Source organism: Mustela erminea, chromosome 9 (genome assembly GCF_009829155.1).
Source record: "Mustela erminea isolate mMusErm1 chromosome 9, mMusErm1.Pri, whole genome shotgun sequence".
Lineage (NCBI taxonomy): Eukaryota > Metazoa > Chordata > Mammalia > Carnivora > Mustelidae > Mustela > Mustela erminea.
In genome coordinates this window covers 25,175,995-25,194,911 of record NC_045622.1, presented here as the reverse complement: position 1 = coordinate 25,194,911, position 18,917 = coordinate 25,175,995, and the positions used below count along the sequence as shown (strand labels likewise).

The 18,917-nt window shown below is 44.4% G+C and overlaps 1 protein-coding gene across 4 annotated transcripts in view; it reads right to left on the bottom strand.

The window, feature by feature from the left end:
• The window catches only part of APLP2 (amyloid beta precursor like protein 2), an 83,429-nt gene that overhangs the window by 16,172 nt on the left and 48,340 nt on the right, over positions 1-18,917 (bottom strand). For 2 of the 4 annotated variants that reach the window (XM_032356280.1, XM_032356281.1), the window contains exons 4-9: positions 7,564-7,676; positions 6,407-6,606; positions 5,861-6,069; positions 4,546-4,713; positions 1,404-1,534; positions 190-264 (exon numbers count right to left, since the gene is read on the bottom strand). In XM_032356280.1, coding sequence (XP_032212171.1) covers positions 190-264; positions 1,404-1,534; positions 4,546-4,713; positions 5,861-6,069; positions 6,407-6,606; positions 7,564-7,676 — 896 coding nt within the window. The remainder of the gene's footprint in view (positions 1-189; positions 265-1,403; positions 1,535-4,545; positions 4,714-5,860; positions 6,070-6,406; positions 6,607-7,563; positions 7,677-18,917) is intronic. The other 2 variants (XM_032356282.1, XM_032356283.1) reach the window with 1 other exon arrangement.

The window sequence follows — 18,917 nt, the reverse complement described above, 5'->3', positions numbered from 1 at the left end:
AGGTGATCAGTTCTAGAGAATGCCAGTTTGGAGGTGAGAAGAAAAAAAAAAAAAGGCCACTTAAAACGTCCCTGTAACATAAGCTCTCGACTGAGAGACAGTGTCAAACTCTAATTTCCTGGGCATCTGGCTCTGACTGGGTTTCAGAGGGCCAGGCTGCAGGCTCTGTCCCTAGAGAACGCATCCTACCTGAATGAGAGTCTGCCTCTCTGCTTTCGGGAGGTTCTTGGCCTGAAGCTCAGCCTCTTCCCATTCCTTCTTTACCTAGAACAAAGGTCAAAGCCACTATCACCAGAGAATCATCTCTGAAACAATCCCCCCATTTTCTAACACCACCGCCAGGCCCTGAAATCTAATAGAGGAAACTGCACCATATGACCCCTCACGAGCTCAGGGCTGTTCAAGCTTATTCACAGAATTACTGTCTCAGAAGCTCCCAGACCATGACCATCCCCAGACAGAGCCTCAACTCCATGACCTCCCTGTTCTAGATAACCCCAGGCGAGTTATTTAAAAGTCTTTGTGCCTTAGCCTCCTCACAAATGTAAAATAATGGGAGTGAGCACCATGTTTTATACCTACTTCTCAGGACAGTTGTGGATAAAAGAAAACGACAAACATTTCCCGAAGTATAAGCCCAGCACAGGTGATGTGTGAGCTTTTAGGCAGTATTCAGACAAGAAATTCTTTTCAATTTTCTTTCAGTCTTCCTAAGTAACTCCAGGAGAGATCTGCACTATGGCGCACCATGTTGCTCTAACACTTACAGCTCTTTTGAGAAAGCAACCTGAGGGGCACCTGGGTGCCTCACTCAGGCTTCTTGCTCAGTGGGGAACCCGCTTCTCCCTCTCCCTCTGCTGCTCCCCCTACTTGTGCGCATGCACATGCTCTCTCTCCCACTCTCCTCTCTTGTTGCCAAATAGACAGATAAAATCTTAAAAAAAAAAAAAAGAAAAAGAAAAAAGCATCCTGAGACTCAGAAGCTTCAGCAGGCAACAGCACCTAGCTAGAGTGTGTTAATTCAGGTTTGCCGTCATCTATTTTTACAGCTACCTGTTCTAATGGCAAGACACTAGCTTTCTATTTACAACAGTTAAATAGTTTCCCTCCTTAAAATAAAAAAATTTTTAAAAGCTAGTTCACAGCAAAGAAAAATAACAAGGATGTAATGGTTATAGGAAGTGCTCCACAGAGTCTGAACACGATACGCACTCAGAGTAATTATATTATCGGGGGGGCAGGTGCTGGGCTTGCCCAGAAGAGGGCCCCGCTAACCTCTCACACTTTACCTATCCTAACAAAGCATGACAATCTGGGGGGGATGGTGTCCCTTTTCTTCAATGATGAAAACCCTACTACCCAACGCCAAACACCAGGAGCCTAAGGGAAGTGCCAAGCTTTACCCTGTCCATCCGGTTGCGGTGCCGTATTTCCAGCTGCTCCTTAGCCTTCTGGAAGCGGGCATGCTCATTGTCATCTGCAGAGGTCTCAAAATACACATCGACATCATTGGTTGGCAGAGGAGTTGGGGGAACTGAAAAGAAATGACAAGAGGGGTTCCCTTTGGGGGTCAGGCCCAACATGGAAAGCGTGTTGGGCTCTAGGAAGAAGGCCAAGCAGAGCACCTGCACGACGAGCTAGCTGGCCTTGCACCGTGCTCCCAGGACACGGTGCTCCTGTTTGCCAAGACACCACTTGGTCAGATCACAGTGCTCCATCTTCCTCACGTGACATTTGGCCACCAGGCCAGTCCGTGCCCCCTGCTATCTTTGGCACCAGCCAGGTACCTACTTAAGGACTTCAGGGGAAGAAAAAGAAATCCTCAATACCTTCCCACAGTTCCTGAAATCATAAAAGCTAAACTCTAATCATTTACTGCTGTCACTGATGGCTCCTAGCCAGAGACAAGGGCAGGTATCAGACCTGCAAAGGCACCTTCCCCAAATTCTCCATTCTGAAAGGAACTTTGGTGCCGAATGGTGTTTGCACAGAGACTGCGTAGAGGAAGTCCAAGCGGCTTAGCTCTAATGTTTTAGTTACAAATAGGACTGAAGAGGTCTTAGAACACCAGGGATAAGAGGGACGACACTAAGTTGCTGTATTTGACAAGGACGCACCACATAGTGTGAAGATACTTTGGGAGTTTCAACCCATGGCACTCACTGGCCTTAGGAGGTCACCGTTAGAAAACACACTCCCTGCTGGTCAAGCATTAAGGGCTTACTGGCCCCAGGCAAGTGAAGAGCTAGCAGCACAATGGAGCCAAACCGTATAAAGGAAAGGTTTGAGATGACAAGTTTACCTGCCTGACCCCTTAAGAAATACGAAAACTGGGACTTGCCCAGTTCACTCCCAATTTCCCAAGCCAAGGCGGAAGGACAAAGAACTTGCTAGTACAACTTGCTGTATAATATTAGAGCTAAGTGGAGAGCCAATACCAAACCCAATGAATTTCAATACAGAAATAAAGTCACCTTACTTCCAGAACTGTGTAGCTGTAACACAACACTGAAATAACTGTAACTGACAAATGCAACTACAAATCAGTCAGCCACTCCAAAGTTCTGCCGCCAAAGCATCTTTCCCTCAGCTTTAAACCTAAAAGCTGCGACTAAAATTTTGTCAAGAATGTCTGGCTCCTACATAAAGTTTAAAGACGATCGCCATAGCCAATTTTCAGATTAACCAAATTAGAATACACAGCTTCACAAGCCGCCCTCCCCGTGATACTCCAAAGCTCAGCTGGGAGAATTTCAAAGCCCTGAAGTCCACCGGTGCCAACGAGCATGCTGCCTTCAGCAACGCACGTCTGCAGCTTAAAGGCTTATGTGTTGGAGACAGTCTTCGGTTCCTATCACTGGGCTGGATAAAGAGAATATAAAACTCAAGCTGCCTCCACCCCCTGGAACAAAAAGGTAAAGGCAGAGCAGCCCCAGAGCTCTACTGGAACCCAGAACTACAACCATGTCCTTCTGTCCATGTGAAAACAACCAGCTTAAGAAACCAGCACATTTGCCCACCTCTGACCCCTCCGGGGAGGGGCACACACTTGACGAGAGGCACAGTGATGCTTCTAGGCTCTCAAAGCACTCAACCGGGGACCCCACATCTATGAAGACCAAGCTTCTCTGTGGCAAGTCTTCCCTACCATAACCGCTGGGAAACTACAATTCTGTAGACTGCAGAGCCAGGAATGTAGAGGACAGCCATTCCATCACAGCTGCCAGTACTATCTATGTGATCCTCTGGGAACAACTGTCTCTCTGCATTCAGGGAGATCTTTAACGACCCAATTCCTCGGGATGCACCCCCAAATAATGGGTTGTTGCACCTTAGTTTAAGTAATTTACAAAGCAGGAAGTATCACAATAATTTGTCTCTTTCCTGAACAAAGAAGTTTCTGCCACCAAAGTTCCCTAAGGACTCATATTGTTTCCATACTTTCAATTATTTCTAATAAAAACAGCTTTTCTACAGAGCAGCAGCTGGAGTGGAGGTGCTAAAAGCATACCATATCATGTTAAGATTTAAAACAGCTTTCGGTGGGGGAGGAAAGAGGAACATGAAGGTATCTGAATGAAAATCCATCAGAAGCTACAGCCCAACATCTTTAAAGCAAAAGCCAGAAAGGACCAGCAACTCCTTACTCTAACGAGCTCCAGGATCAGAAATGAGTGTTTAGCCTGAGCGAGGATTTTCCACACACACGGACTAGCCAGTACCGTGAGGTAAGACGACAGAGGCCTGAGAAAGGGAAGGGAGTCGCCACAGAGAAAAGTGTAAGTTCTCCTACCCGTGTCTAAGTGAACCCAGCCCAGCTGAACAAACCACTCAACGTCCTCTGTGACCAAAGGACACATGAACTAAAATTCTTTCACTTCCTAACGGTCTGCGTGATCCAGCGTTGCCAAAACCCTGGAGAAACAGAGGTTACCATGCAACTGCAGAGCTCACTCCCTAGAATGCATAAATTAGCAAGACATCTCGATATTCTGGACTCTCAAAAAAAAGTAACCCTAGGGTCACTTCTCTGAAGAGCGGGCACCCCCTCAGCCAGCACCATGGGGGTGGGCGACAGGGTAGCCCCAAGACAAGAATAAGAGTGAGAAGCCCAGGAACAAGAATGGGCAGAACTCAGGGCCGCTGTGCTGACCATTCTGTGCCTCTCCACCACAGCCAGCCACGGTCAAGGCTGCCATCCCCAACCAACAGACATGTGCCGGGAGCCCACAGATGACAAGGCAGGATGCAAAAACAAGCCCCCGGGCTTTCCCACTGGGCCAGGGAGGGGACACACCACCAGCCAGCCACCAGCCACCGCCACCAGACCCACGGTGAGCATGGGACACACAGAACTGGGCTCCGGCCGCCAACAGGAGAGCAAAGCCTAAATGGAGAAAGCACAAAGAGGAGGGGAGGAACGACGACAGCAAACACCTGTGTCGGCGGGAGCACGACGCAGACGCAGTCACGAGGACGGCCAGGAGAGAGACAGAACGCCGGACAGACAGGGCCACAGCACGGAGCCCGTGCACCGAGACTTACTCATCGCTTTACACACAGCCATACAATAATCCTCAGACTCAAAATTGTTCCTGTTGCCTCCGCAGCCGCCATATATAAAGCGCACGCACTTTCCCTTGGAGAGGTCGAAGTACCAACGGGGCATCACGGCCCGGCAGGGCCCCGTCATCGCCTCCTGCGAGCAGACAGCTGTGTGGAAACGGTCAGAAGGTCAGCAGGACAGAGGCAGCGGCTTCACGCGCTACCCAACTGCTACAGGCCGGTAACGGCCACGCCGAGCCCCCACGGATGCAGAGCCTCCACGGTTGCTGAGCCCCGCTGGGACCTCACTGCCCTGGCCAGCTAGCTCACCAATTCCAGCCCGTCGTTCAGGGGGATGCAGTCGCCCTCCCGTTCTGATGGAGTGAAGGCAAGCAGGAACTGAAAGCATTTCTCCCACTGTCTGGAGTCTAGACCAAAACGGGGGGATTCTGAGTCTCACTGCTCTGGGAGCCTCACAGTTCTGATCTGGCAAGCGGAGCCGTCTGCCTGACTTGTCCATCATGTTGGGGTCAAGGACCAAAGGAGCCCAGTGCAGGGACAAAGGCTGCTTTAGTGGTGACCACCACAGGAAACGCTACTTAGGCACCCAGGAAGCATGCGTGGGCATTTTTATGTTCTCCAAGGTAAATCATAAACTTTTAGACTTTTTCAGTATTTCCCCCACACGGAGTCCTAGATAATTCTTCAGAGTCTAATAGCTTCAAATATACACTCAGCAGAAGACTGTGTGTCAACAGGTCTAGAATGGACACAACCTTTTTTTCTCTTTTTTGGGAACTGGCAAGATGAAAATCCTTCACCAGTAGGTTGTTAAACTTTACCCTCCCCGTCACAGACATCTTATAGTGGACAAATTTGGCAGCCTACAGATGGGAACACAAGAACCAAGAAGTCACTTCCATTCTAGAAGGCCGGGGCTTTAGAACACTGAAGAGGGGGCCTCCCTCCGGGAGAGAACATTTCCGGCTGCATGTGGAAGAACCCTGCCCAAGCATAAACCACCTTATGTCCCTGATTCTCTGGTCTGGTCCTTCTTCTCTAGTTAGGTCCTTACAACACAAATGAGAGTTTCTGATTCAATTTCAGGTCCCTCCCTGGGTGTGTCAACTGTCAGACCCCTCAGGGGCCTGGCCCCTCAGTGGTAACACGGCGCCTCCAGTGTGCTGGCGAGCCCATCTGACATAGCGCCCAGGAGCACCACCTCTCCTGTGACTTACCTGTGATGAATGCAGTCCAAAATTGTAAGCAAGAATTACCAAATGGATTTTAATGCCACAACTTTATATCAGATTACCTTTAACGTCGTGAGTAATTTCCTTTTCTGAAATTGTCCCATCGCTGCTGGGTTCAGTTGGGCTCTCCTCATTGTAGTCATCTCCTTTAAAGGTGTCGTAGTAATAATCACGGTCTTCCACCACTTCCTCCCCTTCCTCCTCATCCTCCTCGTCCTCATCCACAGCTGCTTCTGTGAAGTCCTCCAAATCTGCTTCGGTAGGAAATTCACTAAAGGTCACAACAGAAAAGGAAGGTTAATACCAATTCCTATATGCACAGCACAACAATGATTCTCCTCTCTATTCTAAAACACAAAAACAAGAGGCAGGAAATAAGCTCCACTCACAGCTCACTGGGCCACTGCAACCCTTAGCCCAGCTACACCAGCAAAAGGGTGGACCTGGTGGGCAGGGACTGCATTAACCTGCTGCAAGTCCTACTAGAACAAAATGCCGCCTGGCTCGACTCCTGTGGAACAAGGGGCTGCCCACTTTATCCAGAGGCGGGCACTGGCAGGCCCCAGCCACCAGAAAAACCATTTCACAGGTGCAAGACAAGAGTTTACCTCTTGTAAATATCATAGTCTTCCTCTTCATCCTCCTCCTCTTCTTCCTCCTCCTCCTCTTCCTCCTCTTCCTTTGACACAGTAGATTCAATCATCTTTGTCTGAGGGCAGCACACATACTCAGTGCCGTGAAACTGGTCTACCCCACAAGGCAGCAACATGCCGTAGCGATATAAAGTCATTCCCTGAGTCAGACAGGCCTAAAGGAAATCCACAGGTCCACAAGAGAACATTAATATATTTGGTCAAGTAGTCCGCAGTCATTAGCTTTATCCAAAAGAAATGCCTATCAAATCACTATGTAGGGCATCCGGGTGGCTCAGTCAGTTAAGCTGCTGCCTTTGGCTCAGGTCAGGATCTTAGGGTCCTGGAATAGAGTCCCACATCGGGCTCCCTGCTGAGCAGGGAGCCTGCTTCTCCCTCTTCCTCTGCCTGCTTCTCTGCCTACTTGTGCTCTGTCTCAAATAAATAAATAAAATATTTTTTAAAAATCACTATGTAATGCTTTCTCTCATGGACATATCAATTTTCTGTCAACAGCTGTGATGCCATTATTTTAAGAAGATTTACAAATTTTGCTTAACGGACAATGGGAAACATCATCTGAGCCAGGAACAACGAAAGACCAAAGTTAGAAAAGATTAAGGAAAAGGGGATTCTTCTAGTAATTATCAATGCTGGCTGAAGGTGGTCAGCGATAATTTACATTCCTTGCCGTGAGGGCATGGTGTCAGAATGTGGCCAAAGAAACTGACTAGTGATCCCTCTTAACTACAGAAGGCAAGTATAAGAAGGCTATTTCTCCTCCCAGAAGAATGAAATGGCATCTAATCCTATCAGTATATATGTCGAGACAGGGTTTTCTATGTAACTGGCTATTTCTACTCTAAATTCCTAGGGTTGGGATGGCCTCTCCTTAGGAACCCAACTGACAGCATCCTTGCTTTTTTAACATCCTTGACTTGAGGGGTTGGTCAGTCAACACCGTATTTTCCCATGAAAATACCCTCCCAAATATTTTTAATTTAGAAGATACAAGTAATCTTACATTTTGAAGAGATAAAGGGAAAATAAAATTAACTTGAAATCATGAGGTTTGGAAGAAAATGCTCTTTTGTCTCTTAACCAGAAAAGCAATACATGATCCCTTCTTTTACCTCTTTGACTACAGTGTGCCAATGCTGGTGATTCTCGCACACCTCCATCCGCTCTTTGTGGAAAAACTGGCACTTTTCTGGAACTAGTAGGACATCACTTACGAATTCACCCACTAGAAGAGAGAAAGCTTTGTTACAGACAAATCTGATGATTCGAGCTAGCAAGGACCCTCACTGAAGACTAGGACACTTCTGTAGTGGGGCAGGAGCAATCTCAAATGTATAAAAAAGCTGATGGGCCTCTCTCATCTTCCAAGGTCAACTGGACATTATAGATCCAGGCAAGCAGCCACAAGAGCTCAACATTCTGTTACAGTCATGGTCCTTGGGACTTCCCTCAGTCTTTCCAAACTCTAAAATCCCTTACAGTCCAGATGCAGGGCTAAAGCAACACATGATGGGTAGAGCAGGAATAGGACCCCCATGCCCACCATTCCATGACCTCAGACACACACAGATAGTCCTCTGAGTTCACATGCATTCATATTCCTAGTCTCTTATTCCCTAATTCTGCTCACATTAAGTTTTGGGGTTTTTTTGTTTTTTGTTTTGGTAAGATTTGTTCATTTATTTTACAGAGGATGGCGGGAGGGGCCAAGGGAGAGAGAGAGACTCTCAGACTCTGCGCTGAGCACACAGCCCAGTCCCACTGCCCTGAGATTATGACCTGAGTCGAAACCAAGAGCTGGATGCGTAACTGACTGCACCACCCAGGCGCCCCAGTTCTAATAACAAAATAACAAAATTCCAAGAAACTCAGGGTGTTCTTCGGAAGTACGGATGACCCTTACTTTAGCCCCTTTGTGTACCTAAAGACACACAGCTCTAAGACAAAGCACTGTAATAAGTGAACTGTAATAACGCATTGTCATAAGTGAATCAGAAACGACTGCTTGATGGAAGGGAATGGGTGCTTCTGCGATGGAAAACTCTGGCAGATGCTACTTTTCCACCAGGTGACCAGCCTAACATGAGGTTTGTCACTGACAATGACAAGATGACAAATGTGATGTGCTAAGAAGAAAATACCACTATACAGTCTTTCTGCCAAAAATATGTCATGAGTCTAATCATGATAAAACAATAAGACAAATTCAAATTCAAAGATATATTTAAACAAATGACCTAAACTGAAAAAATATCAAGTCATGAAAGACTTTTTTTTTTTTTTTAAGATTTTATTTATCAGAGAGAGAGAGAAAGAGCGAGCGAGCACAGGCAGACAGAATGGCAGGCAGAGGCAGAGGGAGAAGCAGGCTCCCTGCCAAACAAGGAGCCCGATGTGGGACTCGATCCCAGGACGCTGGGATCATGACCTGAGCCGAAGGCAGCTGCTTAACCAACTGAGCCACCCAGGCGTCCCATGAAAGACTTTTTTAAAAGGAACTTGGGAACTGTTGATCAAATGTAATGTTTTATCCTTTTTAAAAGGAATGCTATAAAGGACATTATTTGGACATTTAGAGAGAAAATGTCCAAGGTATGATTTTTATATTGTAGTTATATAGGAGAAAGTCCCTGCTCTTAGGAGGAAAAAACCTGAATATTTAGACGTGAACTGTCATTATGTCCCAACTTACTTTCAAAGGGTATAATAACAACAAACAAAAAGATAAGATGTGCAATGTGCACATGTACACACACACACACACACACACACACACACACACAGAGAGTGGACAGATAAAGCAGAATCGGAAAACCTCGGTAAAGGGTATAAAGGTATGCACTGTTACATCTTTTCCTATAGGTCTGAAACTTTTCAAAAATATTAAAGCTGGGGAACGCCTGGTTGCCTCAGTTGGTAAAGTGTCTGCCTTCGGCTCATGTCATGATCCCAGCATCCTGGGATCAAGCCCCAAGGCAGGCTTCCTGATCAGTGGGGAGCCTGCTTCTCCCTCTTCTTATGCCGCTCCCCCTGCTTGTGGACTCATTCTGTCTCACATAAATAAATAAAATAAAATAAATATATATTTTTTAAAATACAAAGCTGGAAGGAAAATACACATAGCTGTTCAAAAAACAGAACGTGATCTTTCAGAAATACACACTGACATATTTACAGGAAAAAAAAAGTACTATCTGTGATATGTTTCCAAATTAGCAAGGGTGGGTAGGAGTGGGTCCACAGACAATGGGAGAGTGACTCACAAAATGATGATCGTTACACAGCTGGACCACGGGTACGTAAGGGTTAAGACTATTATTTTTCTCTATGTTTGGACATGTTTGTAATTTCCATAAGAAAAGGCTAAAAATACATCTATCACAGGGGCACCTGGCTGGCTCCCGTCAGTAGAACATGTGATGACTCTTGATTTTGGGGTCTATGTGCCTATGTGGTGTGTAGAACTTACTTTAAAAAAAATATTCATGTATCACTGGGTCATAACCCAGAGATTCTGATTCATTAAGCCTAAGGTGGGACTCAGTGATTTTCACTGAACAAACATTACAGAGAATCTGATCCATCACCAATATGCTCCACACCAGTTCTCAGTGGAGGAAAACAAAGAGAGGTGTGTGCTCAGCTCCGGAAGAGATGCAGTAAGTAGGGGCAGGAGAAAGGAAGCAGGCAGCTAACCTCTGAGGTTTCCTTTTCTTTTTTTTTTTTTTTTTTTTTTTTTTGAAAGAGGAAGTGAACAGGAAAGTAATCTGGCCTGAGAAAGGTCTCAGGGCTTTGAACTAGTGGAAAGTCTATGTAGACCCACTAGGTTTGTCATTGTGGCCTGGTCCTCCAGGACCGCTCCCTCCAGGCCTCAGTCTCTGGGCACTACAGAAGTCAATCCTTCCATGACCCAAGTGGCAAGTGAAAGGAGTCCTTGATCTACTTTAAGGGGGGAGGTGTGCTCTGACATTACAAGCTGGAGCAGTAAACGCGCCTCCCCACATAAAACAGCCTTTCACAGGGTAATGACATTTCACACTATTATTAGCACAAGGGAACTGGGGGGGGCCAAATAGCTCCATCTGACACTAACGCAGGAACACAAAGTAGTAAGTTAGACACAGTGTTGCCTTGACGCCCTAAAGGCTCTAAGGTACATGAATTTTTTCAATCAACCAGGCACAATCAATGCTTTAAAAAAACAAAATCCCCATGGGTATATGAGGAGAAACAATCGTGACACTCGACCAAGTCAAAAATCACTTAAACTATGACATCCAACCACCAACCCATATTGTTTTAATGGGATCACCCTGTATTGATGAGGCAATTTTTATATTTAATTTATGAAAAAGGCAACAAAAGAGTATATTCAAAGGCAGTGTGCACAGGGTTAAATGCTGGGGTTCAATTTCAGCACTACTGTTACTAGCAGAGTGGTCTTAGGCAACTTACTTAATCCTTCTGTGCCTCGGTTTCCTTACCGAGCTGAGGATGACATAATATAATATGCAGAGCACAGAGAAAGCTTGGAGCAGAACCTAGTGCACGGCGCCCACAGCAGCAGGTGAGTGTGCCAGCTCTGATTACCGATGCTAATGTTGCTACAGCCTTGACATGAGTAGCTTCACACAAAGCAAACTATACATATACCTATAGTTATTATACAGAAATCTGTAATTTGTAAAACCACAATTTTGTGTACAAATGCGACATCAGAAAAAAATTTAAAACAGCAATTTTATTACTAGATATGCAGTCTATAAAAACAATAAACCGAGTTTAAAGAATACAATGGAATACTATATATCAGGTGAAAAATGAATGAAATCTACTTATATCACACCTCAGACACACTCCAAAACGATGTAAAGTAAAAGTTGTAAGAGGTCAAGTAGAGAATTATACCACTCAGGAAGTTTGCAAACACAAAAACAAATGGTCTGTAGATACATACATATATAGAAGTATAAAAACATGCGAGACAGATGGAAGGTGGGGGGGTGGGAAAAACAGGTGATGGGGATTAAAGAATATGGCTATCATGATAAGTGCTGAGTAATGCAGAGAATTACTGAATCACTAATATTATATATCTGTAACTAACAATAATGTACGTTAACTACACTGGAGTTAAATTTTTTTTAAAAGATTTTATTTATTTATTCAACAGACAGAGGTCACAAGTAGGCAGAGAGGCAGGCAGAGAAAGATGGGGAAACAGGCTCCCTGCTCAGCAGAGAGCCCAATGTGGGACTCGATCCCAGGACCCTGAGATCATGACCTGAGCTGAAGGCAGGAACTTAACCCACTGAGCCACCCAGGTGCCCCTGGAGTTAAAATTTTTAAATTAGCAAAAACATAAATAAAGAAGCTACTTGAACTTGGGTTCTTCCCCACCCCTCAAAAACATGTGAGAATAACATGCCAACAAGAGGGCAGTGGTCACCTCAAGAGCAGGGGAGGGAACAAGGGAGGAAATGCAAGGAAGGATGGGGTCTTGGAACATTTCAAGCAAACCTGGCACAATGTTGAAGAACTTGAATCAGGATGATGAGTACTGAGTGACCACCATATTGTGTTATCTTTTCTGTGTGCTTCAAATCCTGTATTTCAGAATTAAGGTTAAAATGAAAACTTTTAAAATGCCAGTGACTTAATAATTAACTCCATGCTATACTGGAAAATTAAATGTCTCCAATCCTTAGCTATTCCATGACTGAATCAATCTGTCTGACCTCTGAAAACCAGAAGAGAACATCACTGAATCTGACAAGAAACTAAAATGTAACAATAAAAATTAAAAAAAAAAAAAAAAAAAGAATACTCTTTGACTCAACGAATACAATTCTAACAACATACTCTAAGGAAATAAGTAAGTCAACAAAGATATTTACTGTGTTGTTGTTAATATCAAAAATTGGAACCAACTTAAATACCCATCAGCAGGGAATTAGTTCAATGATGGTAGCTATATACAATGGCATACCATAAGGTCACAGGTTTGTGTCTATATGTAACATGGAAAAAACTTCCATGGTAGTGATTAAGTAATTTGAAAAATCATTAAAGAAATAGGGGTGCCTGAGTGGCTCAGTCGGTTAAGAATCAGACTCTTGGGGCAGGGTGGCGGGGGAGGAAAAGAATCAGACTCTTGGGGCGCCTGGGTGGCTCAGTGGGTTAAGCCACTGCCTTCAGCTCAGGTCATGATCTCAGGGTCCTGGGATCGAGTCCCGCATCGGGCTCTCTGCTCAGCAGGGAGCCTGCTTTTCTCTCTCTCTCTCTCTCTCTCTCTCTCTCTGCCTGCCTCTCTGCCTACTTGTGATCTCTCTCTGTCAAATAAATAAATAAAATCTTTGAAAGAAAAAAAAAAAAGAATCAGACTCTTTGATCTCGGCTCAGGTTTCTATCTCAGGGTAGTGAGTTCAAGCCCTATGTTGGGCTCCACACTGGGCATGGAACCTACTTAAAAAGAAAAAAATAAATAAAAATAAAAATCATTAAACAAATAAAGCAGGAAACAAACCCCATATCTCTACCACTCTTCCTTCAGCCTGGTTAATTCCTTAAGGTCAAGTTTGTCTTTTATTCAAAGATATGTAACTCCCAAGAGTAGTACATAATAGATGTTCAAATGTCAACCTTAAAAAGAAGCAATAACAAAAGAGCACATGAAGTATGACCCCATTTAAGGGAAAAAAATGCATTTAAAAGCACACATATTTCCATGTGTGTCCAAAAAGAAAAGTCTTTTTTTCTTTTAAAGATTTTATTTATTTAATTGACAGAAAGAGAAGGAGATCACAAGTAGGCAGCAGGCTCCCCGCTGAGCAGAGATTCCGGATGTGGGGCTCCCCCCAGGACCCTGAGATCAGGAACTGAGCAAAGGCAGAGGCCTAACCCACTGAGCCACCCAGGCGCCCCAAGAAAAGTCTTTTTTTTTTTTTTTAAGATTTTATTTATTTATTTGACAGACAGAGATCACAAGTAGGCAGAGAGGCAGGCAGAGAGAGAGGGGGAAGCAGGCTCCCTGCTGAGCAGAGAGCCTGATGTGGGACTCGATCCCAGGACCCTGAGATCATGACCTGAGCCGAAGGCAGAGGCCTTAACCCACTGAGCCACCCAGGCGCCCCCCCAAGAAAAGTCTTATATACACACCAAACTATTAATCATGGTGCAAAAAATGGAAATTAGTATTTTTTTTTAAGATTTTATTTATTCATTTGACAGAGATCACAAGTAGGCAGAGGGGCAGGCAGAGAGAGTGAGAGAGGGAAGCAGGCTCCCTGCCGAGCAGAGAGCCCGATGTGGGACTCGATCCCAGGACCCTGAGATCATGACCTGAGCCGAAGGCAGCGGCTTAACCCACTGAGCCACCCAGGTGCCCAGAAATTAGTATTTTTGCTTCCTCTACCTTCTTCTATTGAAAATAAGATTTTGGGGGCTGGGTGGGTGGCTCAGTCAGTTAAGAGTCTGCTTTCGGCTCAAGTCACGATCCTGGTGGGCCAGGACTGAGTCTGCATCAGGCTCACTGCTCAGCAGGGAGTCTGCTTCTCCCCCTGCCCTTCCCCTCCAATTATGTTCTCTCTTACTCTCTCTCTCAAATAAATAAATAAAATCTTAAAAAAAAAAAAAAAGAATGAATGAATGAAAATAAGCATTTTAAACAAGAAAACTAAAGACGAACCCATTTCAACCCCAACATCAGTTCTGTCACTTCCCTGGTACTTTTTGGCATTTGCTACATTCATCAGAAGCTTCTAAGAAAAAACAAAAACAAAACCAGACTTGGACAGATCGGATTACTCTGTTTTATAGAAGAACACTGAAAATGGTTTGGTCTCAGTTTAGAATTTTACCGTTTATAACAATCCTCAATTTAATCAGACAGGCTGTTATAAACAATGGCCACAATTTCCCAAATCACTGGACACAGAAGGTTGTATTGTTTTCACTATTTAAGAAGCTGATCAATGAAAATGGCAATTTAACAAAACCTAATGAACTTAAGATTTTCTTTAAGCTGCACTCATGATCTAGCTCCAACCTCCACCCACGCCCTATGATCCTGTGATTCTGTCTCTCTCTCAGACCGTCTCCCCCGTAAGCAGGGCCATGACAGCCATCAGGTTTTAGAGCTTTTCCAGAGTTGCTTAAATTCCTTTTAAAAAGAACAAAGGTCATGTAGCCACTTGGGAAAGCCCTCAACACCAACACTCACATTTTTTTTTTTTTTTAAAAACCTACTGCAAAAGTACTCTCCAGCTGCAGGTAGGAAGACCCGTGTCTGTTATGCAGCCCGGGAAGCTCGAACCAGGCAGTGGGGGACACCTTCTGACATGAGATGGAGCCAAGAGAATTGACCTGACCATCGAATGCAAATTTCTGTGAGGTCCAGTGGCCACCTGGACTAGCAGATGTCTCAGAAGTAAATAGGGCTCTGAGGTTAAAGACCCAGGATAAGAGATGCCTGCGTGGCTCAGCTGTTAAGCATCTGCCTTCTGCTCAGGTCATGATCCCAGGATCCTGGGATCAAGCCCCGCATCGTGCTCCCTGCTCAGCGGGAAGCCTGCGTCTCCCTCTCCTACCTCCCCTGCTTGTGTTCCCTCTCTCGCTGTCTCTCTCTCTGTCGAATAAATAAAAGCTTTTAAAAAAGAGAGAGACAGACCCAGGATAATTCTCATGAGCAGAAACACTACAGGGCCCACAGCGGGAACGGGGTGAACTGTGGATGGGCTGTCATGAATTCAAAGGTAGAAAACGAGCTGCTAACAGATGCCTGTGACAGACCGTAAGACCCCGAGGTGCAGCTGCCAAAGGCAGCACCCCAAAGCCTCTGAGAATGAGAACTGGCTTTGGCAGTCATCACAGTCACACTCTCTGTCCAGATCGCAATCCATAAATAACCCAAAACAAAAACAGTCACGGGCTCACAAAGCTCTCTTCTTTTGGTACAGGAGCCAGCCTACATAGAAATGTCAGGGATGACTAACTCCTTCCCCCAAAATACCAGCAGTTTGGCTTCTTCACACATCACAAACTCCGCCCTACTTGGATCATCTTATCTATCTACCTACCTATCAATCATTTATATACATTTTTAGAGATGAACAGGAGTCAATGAGTAGTAGTAACCTAACAAGGTCATTTTGAGAAGCAAGAGACTGAACTGAAACAAGTCACACTGATGGGTCCTTAAGCATCAAAAGAGGGAGAGCTGAGTTACATGAACACTTGAGGTCTGCCAGGCAGTAATTCTCTTTTTTACTGTTATCTTTTAAAGGAAGCTCTACACCTAACATGGGGATCAAACTCACAACCCCGACATCAAGAGCTGCATGCTCTAGTGACTGAGCCAGCCAGGTGCCCCATTAGCTAGTAATATCTTCAAGGGGGTCTCAGGGCCGAAGCTAACCATACTTCTACCATCACTTTGTTCCAACAAGTGGTATTCATCTTACTATGCACAGGAAGAATTACTGTGGTTCGGGGTGCCTGGGTGGCTCAGTGGGTTAAGCCGCTGCCTTCGGCTCAGGTCATGATCTCAGGGTCCTGGGATCGAGTCCCGCATCGGGCTCTCTGCTCAGCAGGGAGCCTGCTTCCTCCTCTCTGCCTGCCTCTCTGCCTACTTGTGTTCTCTGTCAAATAAATAAATAAAATCTTTAAAAAAAAAAAAAAAAAAGAATTACTGTGGTTCTTCTGGTGAATAAAATGTAAAGAACTCTTACTTTCTACTGGATCCATATTTAGTACAGCCCGTATGTTAAAAGAATTCTGTATGGTTGTGTAACTCCCTGAATATACTATAAATCATTAAAACTATAGACTTTTAAATGGGTGAGTTATATAGAATATGAATTACAGCTCAACAAACTTGGTATTTTTTTAAAGCAGAGACTGACTGGGGAGCCTGGGTGGCTCAGCTTGTTGAACGTCTGACTCCTGATTTCAGCTTAGGTCATGATCTCGGGGTCGTGAGAACGAGCCCCGCATCAAGCTCTGCACTGGCCATGGAGCCCGATCCCCAGGATTCTCTCTCCCTTTGCCTCTGCCTCTGCCTCCACCCCTCCCTGCCTTTCCTTCTCTTTCTATCAAAAAAAGCAAAGACTGATTATTTATAGGAGGTGCTGAGTACATATATATATTGAGGATAACGGAACTGGAGGCATCAATATGAGCTAATATTTCTAATATACGCATGTAGCTATAGAACTATGGATTTATGTGTACGTGTATATGTATATATACATGTATTTCTTAACTCTGTCTGCTGAGTGGGCCCAGAAGCAACAATATCCTAGTACTCATAATGCCCAGACCTGGTTTCTAAATACCATTCTCCACTGAAAGAAACCAGGGCATCCTGGAGAAAAGGCACACTCCAGGGGTAGAAGCAGGAAAGCATAGGATCAGCCTGGATCATCTTTTTGTCAAATCTGGACAATGAGTTCATAAGGAAATCAGTGAATGTAGACAACATCTGAACCAGGTGTTAAGTTATCATGGACAACCTGTAACTCCTAGTATCATGCAGCACAAACGACGCATCTGGCGTAGTCTCCTCAAAAATACAGAAATCAGAAGAATTGTAAGAGGCGCCTGCCTGACTCAGTCAGTTAAGTGTCTGACTCTCGATCTCAGGGTCATGAGTTTAACCCGTGTTAGGCATGGAGCCTACTTTTTAAAAAAATAAATAAAAGAATCATAAGACAAACCCAAATTGCAAGGCATTTCCACAAACTAATTTGTACTCTTCAAAAATGCCAAGGTTATGAAAGACAAAGAGAGACTAAATGCAATGTGTGATCTTGAATTAGATCCTGACATTACTGGATAAAAGGTGAAACTTGAATAAGGTCTGTAGATTAGATTTAGATCAATGATAATTTCCTGATTTTGATGATATGGTTACATAGGAGAATGTCCTTGTTTCTAGAAAATCTACACTGAGGTACTAAGGAATAAAAAGACATCACTTAAATGACTCAAATGCAAAAACCCAGGAACGGAGGGCAAGGGTTGAGGGTGTTGGGGGAATAAATACAGTTAATTTTACCGTATCAGTCAAATGGTAATAGTTGGAAAATCTGAGGAAAGAGTATACAGAACTCTTTGCACAATTTTCTAAGCATTTCATAAACTTGAGATTATTTTTAAATTATTCTTTTTTATTTTTTAAGATTTTATTTATTTATTTGACAGAAAGAGATCACAAGCAGGCAGAGAGAGAGGAGGAAGCAGGCTCCCGGCTGAGCAGAGAGCCCAATGCGGGGCTCAATCCCTCGACCCTAGGATCATGACCTGAGCCGAAGGCAGAGGCTTTAACCCACTGAGCCACCCAGGCGCCCTAAATTATTCTTAATTTTAAAGGCAAAAGCAATTCTAAAAGACTATCACCGGAATGCTTTCTAAAAATATGGAAAAGAGGAAGTGGTGTTAATTATGAATCAAGCTCAGTTCTACTTGGGTGCTCTATGGGGAGATGGGGGGGGTACAGGACAAAGACATTAAAATCTACTTCTTAAGGGGCACCTGGGTGGCTCAGTCCATTAAGCGACTGCCTTCAACTCAGGTCATGATTCCAGGGTCCTGGGATTCCTGCTCAGTGGAGAGTCTGCTTCTCCCCCCACCACTGCTCGTGCTCTCTAATAAATAAATAAAATCTTAAAAAATAAATAAAGGAAATCTACGTCTTAAATGATGACAAGGAAGAATTGGCAGTATTTCTGTCCTGCTACCTCCCTTGAACTCCAGTCACCTGGTCCCTTACTAGCTTAGCCTCAGGCAACTGTATGCATTTAAGAAGGTGTCTAAATGGGTACAGGTATAAACACAAAGAATTGTCTGAATTAAACATCAAAGACCATACAATACAATACTCAGTGTCCACATGCAAAGAAAGTATTGAATAGTTGATGGTCAAACTGTCCTTTATACATTTAAATTAACAACAATATCATTTCACTGTTTGGTTCCCTTTTTTTTTTCTTTTTCTTTTTTTAAAGATTTATTTATTTATTGACAGAAAGAGATCACAAGCAGGCAGAGAGAGAGGAGGAAGCAGGCTCTCCCCTGGGCAGAGAGCCCAATGCGGGGCTTGATCCCAGGACCCTGGGACCACGACCCAAGCCGAAGGCAGAGGCTTTAACCCACTGAGCCACCCAGGTGCCCCTCACTGTTTGGTTCTTAACACTGAAAAATTCAAACTACATACAGCATATTGGAAAATAAAGTATTAAAATGTGATTTCTGTCGTGTACCAGCTATGGTAAGCAGTCTTGTCTTCTAATTATCATTAAAAAGTGTATCCTCTGTTCTAAACACCGTCACTGTACTAGAGGACAAAGAGGATGAAAGCAGGTCCCTAGTTTCACAGTGTTTACAGCAAAGTTGGAGAAAGATCCCGAAACAGATCATCACCGTACAGGGTGACAGATGCAATGGCAACAATGGGAGAACTTCAGAA